The sequence below is a fragment of the Botryllus schlosseri genome, chromosome 2, assembly GCF_051294905.1.
Source record: "Botryllus schlosseri isolate E-star chromosome 2, Bs_hap1, whole genome shotgun sequence".
NCBI lineage: Eukaryota > Metazoa > Chordata > Ascidiacea > Stolidobranchia > Styelidae > Botryllus > Botryllus schlosseri.
Window position 1 is genome coordinate 25482131 of NC_137237.1, and position 20354 is coordinate 25502484.

Sequence of the window (20354 nt, forward strand, 5' to 3'; positions counted from 1 at the left end):
TGGTATAACATAGCAATTGTTCGAAGTTCAAATCGGTCGGTACCTTGCGGCTATTTATAAAACCACAACATACTGATAATGTCGAATATACCGCATCTCGATGATCTTAGGTACGTGGTTTTTGATCTTCATTCCAACTCTACTCCCGCCAGACCCTCTCAAACGTAATGGTTGAGGTTGACCGTTGATTTTTTTTAGTTATCCTTCCGGACACTGCCGTCAAAATCCAGATTTTGCCTCATTTATAACGATTTTTAGTTGTGCCTTTGCAATCGCTTGACTGTCAAAGCTATAGAGGAGGACAAATTGCCAAAAGGGAGGATGTTTCAGCGTCCTCCGATGACATTATCGATTTCTTGAAAAAGGAGGACAAATCCTCCTAAATGAGGACTTGGTAACCATGCCTAAGAACCATAAGACCAACAAAGCTCAGTATGGCTTGTCGTTACACACTCAGGCCACCTGCAATCAATCCCAGTGAGAGTAATACATAGTCTTGATGAGCTTGATGATATGTAGCGATTCGGAAGTTGGTTAATCTCACTCGAAGCACGATTAAAAATTTTCAGGAATGATGAACATCATCCGTGATTACGCTAGTTTTTCTGTTCGATAATTCGATAATTCGAAATGCATGTTGACTGCCGCCATCACATGCTCATTGAATTACGCGTTAACGGCCGCATAATTATTCATCGACGACTGCAGGTTGGCCACTGTTTCCGTTGACCTATCATCTGTAATATTGTATATTATGTAATATGTATAGACATTACGCCAAAGCATCCCACTGATAAACAGGGGTATTGTTGTTGTTGACTGATGTATTTATGGTGTTTTTTGACTACAATGGTCATTTACTGCGGGGCAGATAGTGTAGTGGTTTCGATAAGCGCCCACCAATCTAACGGACCGGATCCGATTCCCGTCGGAGGTTTATCTGGGCTCCTCTTCCCCCGCCGTTGCCGTTCTTACGGCGACAAAAAAGCCCAGAAAAAGACGAAAGAAAGCACTCACAAGGAATGGAAAGAGCTGGTAGAATTGCCGCGGCTTCAAAAAAGATCAACATCGAAAAGAACTGTGTGACATCGGGCACTCTAGGCGGAGGTGGATGTTAGAGTGAAGGATCGCTACCGATGCGTGTCGTTCGACGTCCTCCTATCTGTTCATGACACCGCATTGTGTCTTATCGCATTGTACATTGTGTGTGACTTGTTCAGATGAAAAATATAATCCAAAGATGTTATGTTATGTTACACCAGGCCGATATTCTTTGTTATTATATTCTTTATTCACAGTAAAACTGGTAAATACACACATAATCCGGGGAGCAACCTGCCCCCAAATGAAAATAGCGAGATTGGAGTAAATTTTTTAAAATTTCAGTAATGCAGTCAAATTGTTATTCCTATGCAATACATGGAGTCTAAGTCAGATTACAGAATTGCAGTAGATGAAGAATTTGCAAGGGTTACAGAGCAGAGGTAGAGATGATTGAAAATGAAGAATCGAAATTACAGAAATGATGCTGTGATTCACAAGTATAATTTTAGTCCAGTGGTGCATTATTATTATATTCTTTATTCACAGTAAAACTGGTAAATACACACATAATCCGGGGAGCAACCTGCCCTCAAAGGAAAATGGCGAGATTGGAGTAAATTTTTAAAATTTCAGTAATACATTCAAATTGATATTCCTATGCAATACATGGAGAAGTCAAATTACAGAATTGCAGCAGATGAAGAATTGGCAAGGGTTACAGAGCAGAGGTAGAGATGATTGAAGATGAAGAATCGAAATCACAGAAATTATGCTGTGATTCACAAGTGTAATTTTAGTCCAGTGGTGCATTCAAGGCCTTCCGAAGAATGTGCACAGTGCCCAATAATGTGATCTTTTGGATCATGTCGAATCGAACGTTACCCGGAATTTGTTGGATATGTCTCATGAGTTTTTTGCTCACGACCCCTGTAGCGCCAATGACTATCGGTACAATGTTTATTTTGCATCGCCACATTTTCTCACATTCCATTTTGAGGTCTGCGTATTTGGAGTGTTTTTCTGATTCTTTTTGCAGTAGGTTGTGATCAGCTGGGACAGCCAGTTCAATGAGTAAGCATTCTCTTTTCTTTTTTAGTTTGACGATTATATCCGGGCGGTTGCTTCTGATTTTGCGGTCAGTTATATCTGGTACATCCCACAGAATTTTTTATTATTATTTTTTCTTTATTCACAGTAAGAAACTGGTCAATACACACATAATCCGGGGAGCAACCTGCACCCAAAGGAAAATGGCGAGATTGGAGTAAATTTTTTAAAATTTCAGTAATGCAGTCAAATTGTTATTGTTATTCCTATGCAATACATGGAGTCTAAGTCAGATTACAGAATTGCAGTAGATGAAGAATTGGCAAGGGTTACAGAGCAGAGGTAGAGATGATTGAAAATGAAGAATTGAAATTACAGAAATGATGCTGTGATTCACTAGTATAATTTTAGTCCAGTGGTGCAGTCAACGCCTTCCGAAGAATATGCACAGTGCCAAACACAGTGGCGCTTATCGTCTTATTCAGGCTATGTGCGCCGCGACACGAATTTATTGTAATGTCCACTTCTTTGACTACGTATTCTTTGGGGACGACTTTTTATTCTTGCTCCCTATCGATTTCAGTCTCTGTCGCTCCCATGCGTCCCCATCATAGTCTCTGCTTCCGACTTGTAGCACGCGGCTCACTTTTAGTCTGGGCTTCTCAATGCACTACCGTAGTAGTGAGGTCGACGATGAGGAACCTAGAGAAACCTCCGACACGTAGAAGCTGGTCAGAACCGGAATTCGAACCCACGTGCATTGGTGTCGTGACTGCAATGTTTTGATTTCGTTATGATTCCGTAGCACTGCCTACTTCTAGGCTTTTTAAGATACCGCTTACGCGGATCAGGTAGCGAGGAGAAGCCTAGATAAACCTGCAGCACTTGAGAAGAGATTCTGCAGTCGATCTCGGTCGCACTGGAATCGCACCTATCGGTGTTGCAGCTGGGGATCACACCACCACGCTACCAATCGCTACAAAGGTATTATCTTGGCAATATTTGACTGGTCCGGTCCGCATGCGATTAAAAGGTTTGAATTCGGACTGTGACAGAAATTGAGTTTGATACCCCTACTATAAAGAGAATGAACCCCGAACTCGGGGAAATTTCGCGGTCAGTCGGGTACCATTACCATATAGGAGTATTTCCAATCGGGTTCACTCATCCCAATAGAATGCTTTGCATTTGAAAGACACGAAACTTATGCGAAGATTGTATTTCGACATCACTCTATAGGACTACGCTTTTCAACCATTGTGTTTTGGAAGAAGTTCGTTTGATATTCATTTTAAGGATCAAGATAACTACTATGTACCGCCAAGCTTGTGAAATACAGGTCATTTCGCTCCAAAGTAGCTCAGTTATTCAATTTTCAGTTTTAGAGCCGATGACGTTGTCCGTGACACGATGTCGCAAAAGTACATAAAATTTGTATAAATATATTGGTATAAATTTTCCAACAAAATGAATTTGACTTATATTGATGATCCATAATCAATTTATTTACATTAGACTTGTATATAACGTCAAATAAATTGCCAGATATTTAACGACGTGCTATATTTGTGACTATTTTGTGACTATTTGTCACTCCATTGCCTCTCTTGGCAGTGAGAATTAATTTAACTCGGGTAATCATCATTTTAGTTTCAGCGTGAATATTAAGGTATTAAGCAGCTTGTAATGACTCGAGTCGCAAGTTTTTGGTGACTTGACTTGACTCGAGTGATTTCCCGTGACTCGACCAAGTCATATGACTCGAGACTCGGGCGGCCAAGACAGGCAGTTTGTTGTATAACTTCGAAGAATAGGACGCTAACACATTATTGGTATTTCGTTTATCAGTGCTCGAATATGTGAAATACGGCGGGAAACTGCGTAAAGTGAACAATATTTCAATATTTTGATTGTGAGGCATTCAATATCACTCGAACAGAGTTGTTAAAAGTGAGTTAAACAGGATTGAACTCGAAAATGAACAGTGAACACAATGACTTGAAAGTGGACTCGAGTGTCAACTCAACAGTGTGACTCGAAGTTGGAACTTTGAACCCTGACTTGGATTTGGACTTTACTAGTGAATTGAAAATGACTTGACTTGACTCGAGTCAAAACTATAAAAAGTAGAAGTGACTTGTGACTGAGGAACTTATAACAGCTGAAATGCAATAATTTTCATACAAAGATGTTATAATGAAGTAAAATTTGTTATATATGAAAAAGCTTCTCAGAACAGAGCCAACCAAAGGTTCGTTTGTGAACGTGAACCTCTAAATTTCTGAGGTTCACACATAGAACGCGAACGTGAACCTCACGTTCACACCATCCCTAGTTACAACCCTGGTATTAAACTCAAGGTCAGCAGTTTTTTATGTTGTTATTTAAAATCGAGTCATCGATTTCATCATCTGGGCGAATATGAAGATAGTTGTGGCACGAGTAAACAAGAACAACTACAATTTTCATGTCGAAATAGATTATGAACGTGTGCCATAGACTAGGGTTACCCTATTTTTGTGGCACAAATTCCGGGCGCTCTTTAGCGCCCACTAGCGGATTTCAAAATGAGTTATGAGCACATTGTCCATCAATATGACGTCACACCAGCACTAGAGGTGGTCACGATCCGGTCCGAGAGTATGTGGTTGTGTGTTTTAAATTTTAACCAGGCCCGAAGCCACATTTTTAGCCCCCTCCCGCCCAAATAAACATTAATCTTGGGTCCACTGCAAGGTAATCGATGCAACTTCTGGGGGCTTACTATATGCATCTGGTCGTTAAATGATTTGAATGAATTCTCTCAATAATATTGGTTCTTCCATACATTACTAAATAATTTTTATCCTCTCTCCACCCACATGATCGGAGTTACCGGTAGAGCTGGTGGGGGGTGATGACTTCGAAAATACAGGGAGCGTAATTGTACATCGTTAAGTCATGTTCATGTCACACCGATAAGATTATTTATCAGCCCGATGCCGGTGTGCACTGCGCACCACTGAGCTATATAACCACCGCACACCCGGTGGTTTCAATTTTTTATGGTCGCGACTCCATTTCCAGTTTGGAAATGTTTCGTGACCGAGCTCAAAATTTGTTAAGTTGATTACTAATTAAAGGTCAAAGACAATTGCCATCCCACAGGGAAAATTATTTGCCAGTGAAGAAATACCAATTTGAAATCGTGGGCGTCTTTTAGTTCAGTACGTTTGGGCGATTTCAATATCTTTTGACATGGCAGGCAAGAAGTCACGAAATAACACTATGTCGTTTCGACACTCTCCTATCGGGGCCTACGTCGGCACATTTGCCCAGACTTACGCACGGCCTATTTGGGAAGCTGATTACGTTCAACATCTTCGCGAAAACCAGAATTAAGGCAAACTACCCCCAGGTCCAGAACCACTATCTTTTAATAAAGAATCTAAACGGCCTAAACTAACTCTAGAAATACACCGTTCTCCTGTAATTGCGATTACAATTAGACTTATTATTAGACTCTGTAAATGAATGTTATTTTTATTTATTTTTGATCGCAGTTTTTGCGGGGGTGGTATTCCCCACATTAAAATTAACATATGCGATACTAAATCGCGCGCAGCGCGAAGAAAAATTTCATGCAGCATAAATATAGCCAAAAATAATATTGTTTACGTTGATTTACGAAAAAATTATGAGGTTACTTCAAGCCTTCAAAATTCCGGACATAGGCATATTTTAGAAATTTCTCCCGCACGCAGTTTCATCAGCGAAATTCCGGACGTATGGCTACCCTACCATAGACCCACTCCGGAAGCAGATACCGTCGATCTGTTTCCAAATTCTGTCGCCGATATTTCTATACAAAGTCGGTTCCGACTCGGCCGAGCCGGTGTCGCGCCTGACGTTGAAAAGATTTCCGGGCTTAAATCGGATCTATCTTCCATTCATACGATCACTCCACGATAAAACTTTCTACTATAGGTTATGGAGTCTGATCCGGTTGAAACACGACTACAATCAACATTCGGGTTCAGGTTCAATGTGCGCGTCACGATTCCACGTCTGCAGCTGCATCGGTTCCTTCGCCCTATACAGATTACTGCACACTAACTGATTGCAAAGTTGAACTGAAAATTGCGAATAGCAGCAATAAAACGGATCATTCAATCACGCTCGTTTGAGTTCTTTCTGCTTGTACCAAACCCAATGAAAACTTTTCTTGCATATCACTATATAGCTTGCTATGTAACTATATATTACTACCAAACAAAAGCGTAGTTTTTCATACTGTATTTGACGAAATGAACATATATGAATACATCAATTTGCGTTGCAATAAGGATAGTTGATAATCGCGTCAAAAGATCTTTAATGTAAGCAGTCAGCCATTAATCATCATCGCCCAGCATTTTGATGCCGATATGAAGTAACTCTCTTGTCGATGGTGAGGATAAATCATATCACAGAGATGTAACATCGTCTTGATTGTCGTCCTAAGTCGTTTCCGTATGTCACGTTACATATGAAACAGAAATGTCAATATCAAACGTGTCAGAAGAACTTGGACTGAAAAACGTCAAAGTAGTTCACTTTAGTCAGTGGTTCTCAACCTCTTTGTCTTCGCGGACCCCGTTTGGACCGTCACGGACCCGCGGACCCTCTCAAGTTTTCGTTCAAAATTAGCTCAATTATCGTGCAACAGTCATCTGTCTTGTGCAAATATTAACTGTAGGCTAGTGATAAACAGTCACAAAATGACTTTTCTTGGAAATAACATCACACGATATGCATAGAAATCGGGTAGACTTTTATTATTTCGAAGCAAATTTTGCAGCTGTACTTATTGTCTTGAAAATCCACGTATTCGATTTGAGATGAACGAGTGTCGATCGAAAATCCATTTCCACAAATATATATTGGCGGAGAATGTAATATTAATGCGTAACGCTTCTGACGACAGCTTTTGGTGAGAGTTTTTAATGAACATATCACTCCAGCCTAGTCATTTCTATCTAGCATCTCATCTTGAAGTTATTTAGTGGATATGTCACAGGAGAAAATAGATTTCGTGGCGAGGTTACAATTCCATCACTGGAACAGATTAGGAAAATATTTATATTTCAAACGACGTTTACAGGGGCGGGGGATAGCGTAGTGGTAACAGTAAGCGCACACCAATCTGGCGGACCTATATCGATTCCCGTCGGAAAAAGCCCAGAAAAAGACCCGCCGAAAGAAAGCACTCACAAGGAATGGAAAGAACTAATAGAAAGGGCCGCGGCTTCAAAAAGATCAACATCGAAAAGAACTGTGACATCGGGCACTCTAGGTCGAGGTGGATGTTAGAGTAAAGGATCGCTACTGATGCGTGTCGTTCGACATCCTTCTATCTGTTCATGACATCGCATTGTGTCTTATCGCATTGTACATTGTGTGTAACTTGTTCAGATGAAAAATATAACCCAACGATATTGACAACTCCAAATCCGAAATGTTTTGCAAGACCTTGCTATCTCCAACATTTCATTTTTTCACAAACCCCAACAAGACATCTCTAAACAGCAAATGTTTGCGTCGGCAGGCTATAGGTAATTTGACAATTAAAATTAGTTTTCAATGACGTATATTTCATCTCAGACGACCATTTTAATGAAGTGAGTGCTAAAGTTTTAGCAATTATGAAGCGAAACTGTCTCATGCTCTTCCTAATAGAAAATAAAATAAAAGTTAGGTTATCAATCATCTTACAAATTTAGAGGTTTTGTGGACCCCCTGAAAATGCTTCGCGGTCCCCGGTTGAGAACCAACTACTTCAGTGGTAGTAATAGTCAGTGTAAGGTGACCAGACTATATAGGTGTGAAATCACTTATAAATTCCAAATCGTTGGAATTACATTACTCCATTATGGACACTTGGACAGCCATTGCTACTATATTCATCAAATTGATATTCAAATATGTCAGTGAAGTCAAATTGAAGTCAAATGTAGACTAAAAGACATAGTACAGAATACCTAGTACAGAATGGAAGGAACTTCTTGAATTGATACATGAGGCGAATGAGAAGAAATGGCATTATCATCGATCCATCCCAACAAATTTCAGACTAGCTGCGTTTCAGACGCTTATACTTACGTCATTAAATAGCATCTGAACCATCTCGTTTCCCTTGTACTCAGGTCCGCTTCCTCCAAGTTCTTTGGGGAGATATTCTTTTGGAAAATGATTGTAGAAGTCGTCAAGCTCTTCTCCGTAGATATAGATCTAAGTAATGCATAGTGATGACTGATGATTAACGTAGAAACAGTGCATTTCTAAACTCGTATTATGATCTGTTTGCGCCCGGTTAACCATGTTCAAGCTTCTATTGCCGCCGAATCGACAGTCAAGATGTAAATCATAGAGCCAGCAATTAAGCAAGTACTCTTCTATTTGATGGGATGTATTACTTTTATTTAATTTCGGACGTAATCCCTAATTTAACACCCTCGATACGTTCATTGCTTGCATTGAGAACTACGATAACTTATCGTAGGCCTCGCTTACACTTATGTCCTTGGGGTTGGCACTCGCAGTCAGAGTTGAGAGCAGGCCTACGAGAGTACGAGAGGGGGCATTTTTGGTGAGTTGCAAGTCGAAGTGAGAGTCGCACTTTTCAAACTGTTGGTGTCGGGAGTCAGAGATCGAGACGCAATTCTCAATCGTAGGTAGTTCTTAGCTAGAGTCAGACTCGTTGACATAATTTGGCGAGAGTCTGGATTCGACGTACAGCAATACTTTCCCGATTTGGAATTGATGATAATTCCCGCGTACAGCTTGTATTCATGTATTGAAACTACGGCAGTTTCCATTACCAGTATACTATAGGGTGGCAACTTTTAGCTGACTAAGTCTTGATTCGGACTTACATAGCGAAGTCGGAAGCAGAGTCAGAGTCGCAATTCCAAATTACATAGGTCGTGCGTCGGAGTCAGGGTGTCGAGTTGGAATTTTATGAATGTCGGGAGCGGAGTCGCATAGTTTTTTTTGCGACTATCCAGCCCTGCCTATACCCCATTATTATCGGTTATGGTCGGCAACGCATTATACCTGTACAAGTGTAAAGTGTAAGTAAACCCGGGGGTCGGGTGAAAGTAATGGAATCGCTGATTATAATTTATGTTTATTTACGAAATATCTTTTGGCCCCGTGGAGCTCGTTCCTTCCCCCGAATGGATGTCGAATCGACCATCATTACGCGACGATATACTTGATCGGGCTGGAAAAGGTAGCCTGTACGACGTGGACATGGACATGTACATGTACATTGTAGCCTACAACAATGTAGTAGACTCTTTCAGAGTAAAATTATGAGCAATAAATAAAGTCCAAAATAAAAACTTCGAAGCTGAAACTATGGGACAGTAAGTGGGATTTTTAATTGAAGATTCGAATCTGTCATGAGTATCTGGAGTATTTGTTTGTTTTGGGGTATTCATGGTGTTTGTCGACTACTATGGTCATTTACACCAGGCCGATATTTTTCTTATTTTTCCGTAACTGCCGACTTATAGCACGGCCCACCTCTAGGCTTTTGGAAGACACCGCTGCCGCGGATGAGATGGCGAGGAGGAGCCTAGGTAAACCTCCAACACTTAGGTATCTGGAGTACAATTATATAACTATCAAACAATAACGCGAACGCACAAACCATTGCTGTGAGTGACAGCTGCATAGTGCATATGCATTAAGCAACACACCACCATACTGCGCTTTCTCGTCGCAATAGATCAAAACTACAGGTGGATTGATTTGAAATATCCCGAAAGCTGTGATGCTCATCAGATCGATTCAAATGCAAATGTTAACGCAAATTTACCGAACTATGCCAGCAGTAGAATATGCATATAGGCCTACAGCAAAATATTCTGCTTTACCCTTTCAAAGAGTTTCGCTTTCAACAAAGGCTTGATTAAATTGTAACTCTTCGTGAAAAACCATGGCTGTCTAATGCAATGAATTCCTTTGAATCTGCACGGAAAAGATCCCTGAAAAGAAGAAGATATGGAATAGAGATTGACCTATACCGTACAAGAATTTGAAATCGATCGGACGAGGCGTCGCATATGATACACGAGTGATCTGTAATCCATCGTATTCATGCCTCGTGATTGGTTCTTTAATCAATGATGTTGTACCGAATACTGACGATCACGGATCATATCGTACGAAAATAGCATGGATCAGGGATATCTAGAACTCTAGCTAGAGCGTAGTCCAGTTATAGATAGCATTGGTATGGAGTATGGCTTTGAGCAACTTGACGTTCTGACTGGCTTTCGGCTGGCGCAAGTCAGCTATTTGGATATTCCCGCTCAAACACGGACATGTTTTATAATAGCGTTTGTTTTAAATGCAACCCTAGCTGTACGACGCGCTTTAGGTCTCGAAGTGAAGTATAGTGAATTTTGCGGGACAGTGACCAGCAGTAATGACAATCATTGTTACGAATTCTAAATGTGCCTTGCTACTACTAAAAGAAATCATGTTGGGTCAGCGTTGAAAGAGCGCAGTCATAAGTAAATGAAAAGAGCAAGAAAGAGCCGCGGGATAGGTACTAACATCGAAAAAGAACTGTGGCATCAGGCTCGCGATGGATGTCAAGAGACCGCAACTGGTCGTTCGGCATACTCGTATTTGTTCGTTACATCGCGTTGTGTGTTATCTCATTGAACATTGTGTGTGTGTTGTTCAGATGAAAATATAATCGGAAGATTATTGATTATTATTACACTGTATTCTTTATTCACAGTAAAACTAGTAAATACACACATAATCCGGGGAGCAACCTGCCCCCAAAGGAAAATGGCGAGATTGTAGTAAATTTTTAAAATTTCAGTTATACAGTCAAATTGTTATTACTATGCAATACATGAAGAGGTCAGATTACAGAATTGCAGTAGATGAAGAATCGGCAAGGGTTACAGAGCAGAGGTAGAGATGATCGAAAATAAAGAATCGAAAGTACAGAAATATGCTGTGATTCACACGTGTAATTTTAGTCCAGTGGTGCATTGAAGGCCTTCCGAAGAATATGCACAGTGGGGCTCTGCAAAAATGACTTTTTTTTCTCAAATCGTACTGGCTTCTTGATAAAATTGTTAGGTTACCTAATTTAAGCCTACACACCAAATTTGGTTCAATTCCAACCAGTAGCCGCATTGCTACAGGAGAAGAAAGTTTCTATTTATTATATAAAAATAAATAACCAAAAATTTGAAAATTTTCTGTTCACCCCATGAAAGCGTTAGGTTGTCTATAGAAAGGTTTTTCACCAAATTTGGTTCAATTTCAACCAGTGGCAGCGAAATTATCGCCGTCGAAAAATTTGGATTATGAATAAAATAGTATTTACGGTGACTAATTCTTTACTTATTTATTATAGTGGTGCCCACCGTAAATACTATTTTATTCAAATCCAAATTTTTGGACGGCAATAACTCCGCTTCCACTGTTTGGAATTGAACCAAATTTGGTGAACATCGTTTCTATAGACAACCTATCACTTTCATGAGGTGAACAGAAAATTTTCAATTTTTTTGTAATTTATTTTTATATAATAACTAGAAACTTTCTTCTCCTGTAGCAATGCGGCTACTGGTTGCAATTGAACCAAATTTGTTGAGTAGGCTTAAATTAGGTAACCTAACAATTTTATCAAGTAGCCCGTACGATTTGTGAAAAAAAGTCATTTTTGAAGAGCCCTAATGCACAGTGCCCAATAGCGTGATCTTTTGCATCATGTCGAATCGAACGTTACCCGGAATCTGTTAGATGAGTTTTTTGCTTACGACTCCTGTAGCGCCAATGACTATCGGTACAATGTTTATTTTGCATCGCAACATTTTCTCATTATGATTATCAGTATTATTATTATTGGCTCCTGAAACACAGCGTCACAATAATTATATTAAGACTTAGCAGGACATATCATCAGTTTGTAGCCCAATACATGCGCCAATATGATGTTTATGAATAAGGGCTAGTTTATTAAAATTTCATTAAACTTTCATTCAAGAGTGATTCTATATTAACTGTGCCTCCATCTTTGTCGGTTAGTCTCCCTCGAGTGTGTGCAATAAATTCTCGGTATGGCAGGGACAAAGAGATATTCATTCTTATTCAATTCACTAATTGTTAATGATGGTGACTAGATGCCGTTCTATTGAATGTTATTTAATATTTAAATATACCGTCTTGAATTCATAGACCCTAAAACCAACGATCAGAAGTCCAATGTAATGCAAAGCGATAATATAATTAGTAATTACTTAACAATGATTATAAACATCCGTAGTTCACAGATATTGCAAGCCCTACATTAGATATGTGTCTTTGAAGCAATGGTATAGCATACCATCCAAAATACTGCACGGTGTAAACAAGTACCTGTAACATGTCCACCATCGTTTTATAGTCATTTAGTCCAACAGAAGCGACGTGGGTCATTGAGTAACCTTCAAAATCTTCGACCAGACACAATCCGTTGATTTGCGTCACCTCGCTCGACAGAAGCTTTTCCAAAACGTAGACAAGCGTCTGCACAGCCTGCGAGTAGCATGGTATCATTACAGTATGGATTTCAGATAGACATCGAAAATTGAATTGATACTGATACTGACTTCGATGAAAGGATACTCGACCGGGTCCCAATCTTCAAATCGGAAAAACATTACGACACGACCCTGAAAAAGCAATTTCACAAAAGCTGAATTTGCATCTGGCATGGAATGACACCATGCAAGCGAAATATACACAACATATAAATTGGGCATCCATAATACGAAAAACCTGAACACGTAATTCGGAATAGGACAGATGAGAAATGGTCGATATGATCCTCCATTTCAGTAACTTTCGATATGAACTAGTTAAAAACAGATCTTGTTCAATGACCATACCCACTATACTCCGACCTGACGGTTTCATCCATTTTCGCTTGCGAACTTGTAAAATTTCTAAGCAAATTTTGCGGACCGGTAGACCTTCAATAACTTTAACTATCTGTAGGCGTCGATTTCGTATCATGCTTGACTTGTTTTTTTTATTATAGGCCTATACGCGTGCGTGTGCACTGTGCATTGTACGATTGTACATCGTAACAGTCTCACATCAAATACATGTATAATCCTGACAACATTAAAATTCACAATGAGATATTGAAGCACTGGGCTGGGCCTGGCCAATGTAGTCTTCTACTGCGAAAATCAGCAATTGGAGTTTGACGTAGCTCAATACTCACTTCATTATCTCTTTGAGGAAGAACACCAGGCTGGCCCCGAGCCACTCGCTGTTTCAATTTCTCCAGGTTCACTCCAGTAAATACATGAGGATAAGTCAATCTGTACTTGACGTAACCTAGGGAAACGCCGTGTGATTATCTCAGAAGTTGTTTCATGAGAATGGATTCAATAACTTATTCACCCTTCATGAGTTCCAATGTTCTCGGAACGTCGAATTTTCTAGCCCGCAGAAATTTTACAAGTTCTTGATCGCTAGCATTTTCGAATTGCTCTTTCAATCTTTTACTCGCTTCGTCCTCCTGATCCAATCTGAATGTTGATGAAGTATTATGGACACGTTAGCATCTCGGATACATGCTTCAGTTTTAAACATTGGCGTCACAGTTGATTACAGTATAGCAAGGAAACAATGAAGAATAATAAACCTAATATGTATAACTTGCCAACTTGGCGAAGGCTATTTTCCCCATCGATAGTTAAATTTGTGGCACATTTGGCAAAATATACTCTGTTTTTGTTGTCTCGTAATATATTTCGATGGATTGATGTGATGTATAATAACTAACTACATTGAGATTTTCATTCAACATTTCCACGGCAATAGTAGCATATCATTAATATGATTATATTCTTTATTCACAGTAAATGCACATAAATTGTGGGAGGTAACCTGGCAACCCTTGAAAAAAGGGCGAGATTGAAGTAAATTTTAAAAATGTTGGTAATACAGGCTAATCGTTTTTCCTGTGCAATACATGAAGATATCAGATTACATAATTGCGGTAGATGAAGAATTGGCAAGGGTTGCAGAGGTAGAGGTGATTGAAAATGAAGAATTGAAATTACGGAAATTATGCTGCAATTATCGAGTGATCTTCTGGATCATGTGGAATCGAACGCTTTCCGGCATCTTTTGGATATGTCTCACAAGTCTGTTGCTTACGACTCCTGTATCGCCAATGACTATGGGAACAGTGTTTGTTTTTCATCGGCACATTTTCTCACACTCCATTTTGAGATCAGCGTATTTTATTTTTTTGTTTTCTGCTTCCTTTTATTACGATCATTAACATTGAATACAACACATTTGACACTTATCACCTTTTTGTTGTTTGTGGTATTTATGGTGATTGTCTACTACTATGGTCATATACACCAGACCAACATTTTTTATGTTTGATTCCGTATCTGCCGACTTGTAGCACGACCCACTTTTTAAAAGACACCGCTTACGCGGATGAGATGGCGAGGAGGAGCCTATAGATAAAACTCCAATACTTAGGCAGGAATTCTGGAGTCGACCTCGGTCGGACTCGAACCCACAATCCATTGGTGTTGTAGCTGTGGATTATACCATTACGTTACCTTGCCGGACTGATGCGGCAGGGCCAGTTTAATACGCAATCCAGTAAGTGACGTTGCTACCGGCAAGCATTACTAATACATAGTGATACTGGCGACATTTCCAAATCTGCAACATGAAGTACGAAAAACGTACGGTACGATAAAAATATAGGAATTTTTTACTGTACCATAGTTGGCAAAAATATCGCACCGAAACTTCATAACGTACTTTTCGGTCCAATCCAATCGTACCGTATACCCAACCAATTCGTCGGAGGTCAATATTTTCGCAATTATCAAACACGTATAGTAGGGACGAACTTACTCTTGGAACAGTCGTCTTAGATTCTTCAAGCTAGATTCCGTTGTTTCCTTTGACTCACCCAGTTCTTTTGTAGCCTGAATTTCAACGCAAGAGTTATTTTAATTTTTCCCGTGACAGCGAACAAGGATGCGCATCGAGCACATACTCTTCCCGTGCCTTATGGATAGTTTGCCGGGCTACTTTATCGAAATTGGGTGATAGCAACACACTCTTCTCGATCGACAATAGATCGATTTCTCCTTATGCTGCCATAGCGACAATGTAACTACTAGGGATGGTGTGAACGCAAGGTTCACGTTCGCGTTCTGTGTGTGTGAACCTCGGTAATTTAGAGGTTCACGTTCACAAACGAACCTTGGTAGGTTTTGCACTGTGAACCTTTTTCATACACAACAATTTCCAGCATAAAGAATAATCATGAAACGAACAGGCACCTTGACAATCACAAAAATTTGCCCTGCTTTGTTACAAAAGTTTGCTCGAATTATCCAGCTTTCTGTTTGTGAATATTCAGAGACTCTCTGCTGTGTGACCCGCAAAAGAGCGAAATACTCTACATGTAGGTAGTCAGCGAATGATGCCTATTCAATCAACCAATGAAATTGATATCGTGCTGTCTCATGCAAAAAAAAATCCAACAAGCGTATGGGGTCCATCTCGATGTCATATGTTTGTTAAATCATAAAAACCAAATCCGTGCGATTGAGGTGTTGGCTACTGGTGTATAACTTGTTAATGGGGTAAAATCCGTTTTACACTCTGCTCAATATTACCGTAGAAACACTCAGACGCCGAATACATTGTCCGGTCTTGCCTAGACCGCCGAGGCGTAAGCCTAATCTTATATTCCTTTGCAAGTCCTCGTCGAAATTGTTGGAAAAGCGACGGAAGATATTGATTTTATGGGAGTATTATATCATTTGATTGCTCCAGTTTATACATTTGGCGACGTTTAAAAAGTCAATATACTTCAGCATTGTGGCATTATGTGGCTCGAGTCGTCGGTAGGTATCGTGTACTACTGTACATTAATCTATATCACGTCACTGAGATGTAGGGTTGGAATTAGCAATGTGACGTCACGTGACGTCATGAGGTTCACGTTCGCGTTCACACAGAACCTTTCAAAAAGGTTCGCGTTCACACGAACCTGAACCTTTCAGAGGTTCACACCGTCCCTAGAAACTATATTGCATTTGGAATGACGTTATCGATCAGTTCAGATCGGTTCTATACCAATACCGAGAAAACCGTTACCGAGAATAGACATTACCGAGAATGGACATTACCGAGAATGGACATTACCGAGGATGGCCAACTCCGAGAATCTATCTTTCTGAGAGGGACGTTGTCAAGAAATTTTTACCTGAGAATCGACACCGAATGTGGCAACGCCGGGAAGCATTGTCTTTACTCGGTAATGTTTATTCTCGGTGGTGTCCATTCTCGCTAATGGCATTCTCAGTAATGGTTTTCTCGGTATTGACCGGACACCGTTCAGATCAGATCAGTTATGTAACGATTCGTAACGAGAGAGAGAGAGAGGGAGAGAGAAAGAGAGGGAGAAAGAGAGAGAGTGTGTGAGAGAGAGAGGGGGGGTGAGAGAGCGAGAGCGAGAGAGATATTTCGTCAACCGATGACACCAAAATAAATAGAACTCACATAAATATGCAATATTTAACAAACCCAAACGGTGGTTTATCGGTATTGACTGCTATCGGCGATATCCCGATATGATCATGACGATCTTCGTGTCAACCGGAACCAGGGTAAATGGTTATTTAAATGAGATAACCTCATAACGTAATAACGACTCCAACACTTTTACGGCAATTAGTAGAGATACGTAGATATCTTATAGCTTTGTGTAGTGTCGCTGTCTTAACCTTAATTTTTCGGCGTGCCCTATCATCTGCATCGCGTGAAACGCTTTAAGTTTCGCTTTGACACTTTTTCGTAACCGGACAACGTATATTCTCATGCTAATATAAACGAATTCCCGCTGGTTTGTTACGCTACGTTAGATTGGGTCAGCCAAACTGCATGCGATGAGTTTCATGCCCGAAGACTGCTGGATGCTTTATAGTTTAGCTACTTGTACAATGTACATACATGGTCGTAGGGATCCTACGAATCCACAATTATCAAGCCTATAATGTCTTCATACCTTAGATTTTGTATGGCTCGCTAACTGGCTTCCCATGATCGGTTCGTGGTCCTTCCAGGTAAGGTTTGAATTTTCGATTTCGTCGGAATCGAGAGTTCTGAAAGATCCAGTCTAAAATTCAAAGTAAGATATGAAGTTAACTTGATTAAAACGTCCTGAAAAGAAAGGTCGCATCTCATCCCGACATTCTTCTTCCTTGTTATATATTATATATAGATCAATATGACGAATTGACTACTATATGAATGCAATAGAAACTGCGTCTTCGCTATGCCTTTAGATTTGCCTTAGCAATTGTCGGCGTCATAATAACATGAAGATATATTATATATTATTTTCAGAAACTGTAAAAGATGAGTGGTCCTGTCACTCTCGGCAAGACAGGTGAGCCCCGCGCAAGTAGAAAATTAAAATTAAATTAAAGGATTTCGCTGTCGAATATCATCAGATCATAGATGTAGATGAATAAAAAAATAACTAAAGAAATATGTCTCATATATGCAGGAATAGTTACCAAAGAAGACAGCTTCGCTGCTCAAGTAGAAGGAGTAGCGCTACTCAACTATAAGTAGAATAAATTACAATAATTTCTAATCAATTGCAGGTATCAATGATGATTTCCAAGATATCCCCAAAACTGATTGGAAGTAGAAAACGACAAATTTCTTATTTACTCAATCATTTTTACAAAGCATATTTCATTGCGACCAACGCGAAATGACTATAATCACACAGCATATAGGTGCAACTGTCGGAAATACATTCCGTTCCCGCGAAGCGAGGGCTTGTCCACAGTGGAATCAGATAGAACTGACTTGAATAAATCCGTTAAAATAGTATTATTGTATTACTTGGACACCTCTGATACTACTGCAGAAAGTAGTCTAATCACCTGACGACTACAAACCCTAGAGCACGACTCACTCTATGTCTATACTCCGATGGCCGTATGGACTATGCGTACAACAAAATACAAAACAATATGTGCCTACTTTATGCATAGTATACTGAAGTAATCAATTATAAACCCATAATAAATATGTATAGTGAATGGTTTTCACCTTAGGACCTTATCTATACCCTAGTGATGCATCCTATAAAAGACCGGTTCACAATGTCCTGTATGAACAATAAAATAATTAGTATTGCGAACAATCTAATTCGATATATTTGTTATGATATCATATCTACCAAAACATTGTCCACAGCCTATTGTGAGTGTATGATTGGTCACTTACCGCTGCCATCTTCTTCCCTAAAAATTCCGTTCTGCTCTACACTGCGATCAGCTTACCATTTCACGAAAAGGCCTCGCTGCATTGCTTATATGCAGTCGCTAATCCGTATCGAACATCCATGACATACTTGTTGATCCTGATGAATCATGCGATTATCCAGTTGCAATCATCCGAAATGCGAGAGCTTCCATGAGGACCGCCATGTTCGATTGATGAACGCATCACCCTTGTCCTGGAAAAGAAAAAAGATAGAAGAGTATATGCGAGTTCGAACGTATTGTAACTCACATATAGCTCATCCGATCACCCAAGTAATCCCATTGCATTATTCGCATACGCTTCAGTAGCCCTGAAAATAAATCCATACCAATGAGCACTTGAGCAGCTCTTACTCACCCTGCAAAATCCTAATGTTCTCTGAATTCCAAATTGCGGATATGTCTGACTTATTTTAATTTCCTAGCGATGATGTCACATAACTTAAAATGCTCTTTTTTATAGTTTTTGGACTTAACATAATATAGTGCTGCAAAAGCTGGTTCATTTGAGAAACTATTCAAAGGACTTCTATCCAGCAATTTAACAGTGAGATATCTCACCAATCACATATCGTGAGACGTTTCGTGCAAGAAGTACAAAATTGAATTGACAATGTTATGTAGCTTATGCGTAGCATTCGAAATCGACCCGACTCGTATAGTCAAACTAGAAACTCAAAGCCGAATCAGTCAGGAGGGACTACCAGAATTAGCCCGACCCTTGCGTACAGTACCAAACATGGGAACCATTCGATATAGCGACGCCTCGATTAAACAAAGACTTTGCAGTCTTGTGACTGTAATTGGGATAAGGCATATTTATGCCGAAAGGTCCATTGCTCATTAATTTTCCCAACATTCGTAATCCACTCACCTTCAACAGACCAGATCATTCAATTCACGACTCATTGGATTGTCAGCTATGCTTGTGTGCTCGGAATCCAACGGCTTTTAGCAGACTGGATTGTATAACTTTTATATGGATGGCGACCTCTCGAAATGTTCACTTACACTGACTATTTTACTTTGGTCACCGTATGCTATCCGCGGCCTACTGAATGTTGTTGGCCATCTGATTCTAATAGTGCCCCTGTTGCTCAACAAAAAGGAAATCATGTATTACCACTGCTTCACTCACAAACTGGACACTATACTGAAACTCGAACAATCATCCGAGAATCTTTACTGTTACTCAATTTTTCGCTAGTGGTGTTGGGATCAAGATCTATATATACTCGAGTCACAAAGTCACTTCGAGTCAATGCATATTTTGATTTGAGTCAAGTCAACTCAATTCGAATCTTTTCTGGTGAAGTCAAGTGTCAAGTGCCGGAAATCCAAGTCAAATCGGAAGCCAGTCGTGATTTTAATCAAATGTGAAATTTCTCGAACACGAACAGGAACCGAATGCTCATACCTAGGGCTGCATTTAAAACAAAAATCAATTTAAAAGAAACATGCGTTTAAAACAAGGCCCTTGTTTAAAACATGTTTTTATTTTTTTAAGCCATGACGTCACGAATATCCAGGTGTGACGTCATATTGGATTGATATTGACAATTGAAAATACAGGGTAAATATAGATCCCTTGCCGAAAGATCTGCGTACTGTACTGTGCTATTGAACCGACTATTTTGAGGGTTCCAACCATCCCATATCGTATACGTCGGCGTTATCGCGTGGTATTTGAATATTTGAGCTGGTTACAGCGACTCCTGCCCGCGTATTCATTGTATGGGGCCATCCGTCTTAAAAGAGAGTGACTGGGAAAAAGAGAGTGACACGTTTCGCTTGTAAGTCCATGTTGCGTCACGAACTTGGAAGTGCGGGTGTTATACCAAATTACAGACACCGTATTTGCGGAAAAATATCGTACCGCAATTT

At 39.9% G+C, this 20354-nt stretch overlaps 1 protein-coding gene across 1 annotated transcript; it reads right to left on the minus strand.

Annotated features, from left to right (window-relative positions):
- Window positions 1-6351: 6351 nt before the first annotated feature.
- On the minus strand, window positions 6352-18505 carry LOC145434310 (retinaldehyde-binding protein 1-like). The gene is made up of 10 exons (XM_080311673.1): window positions 18433-18505; window positions 17195-17305; window positions 15028-15101; window positions 13540-13667; window positions 13358-13473; window positions 12738-12800; window positions 12505-12663; window positions 9993-10103; window positions 8212-8340; window positions 6352-6569 (listed from the first exon to the last, which is right to left on the minus strand). Exons 1-10 carry the CDS (start codon window positions 18439-18441, stop codon window positions 6537-6539), a joined length of 933 nt encoding a protein of 310 aa, XP_080167799.1. The 5' UTR covers window positions 18442-18505; the 3' UTR covers window positions 6352-6536.
- Window positions 18506-20354: the final 1849 nt, after the last annotated feature.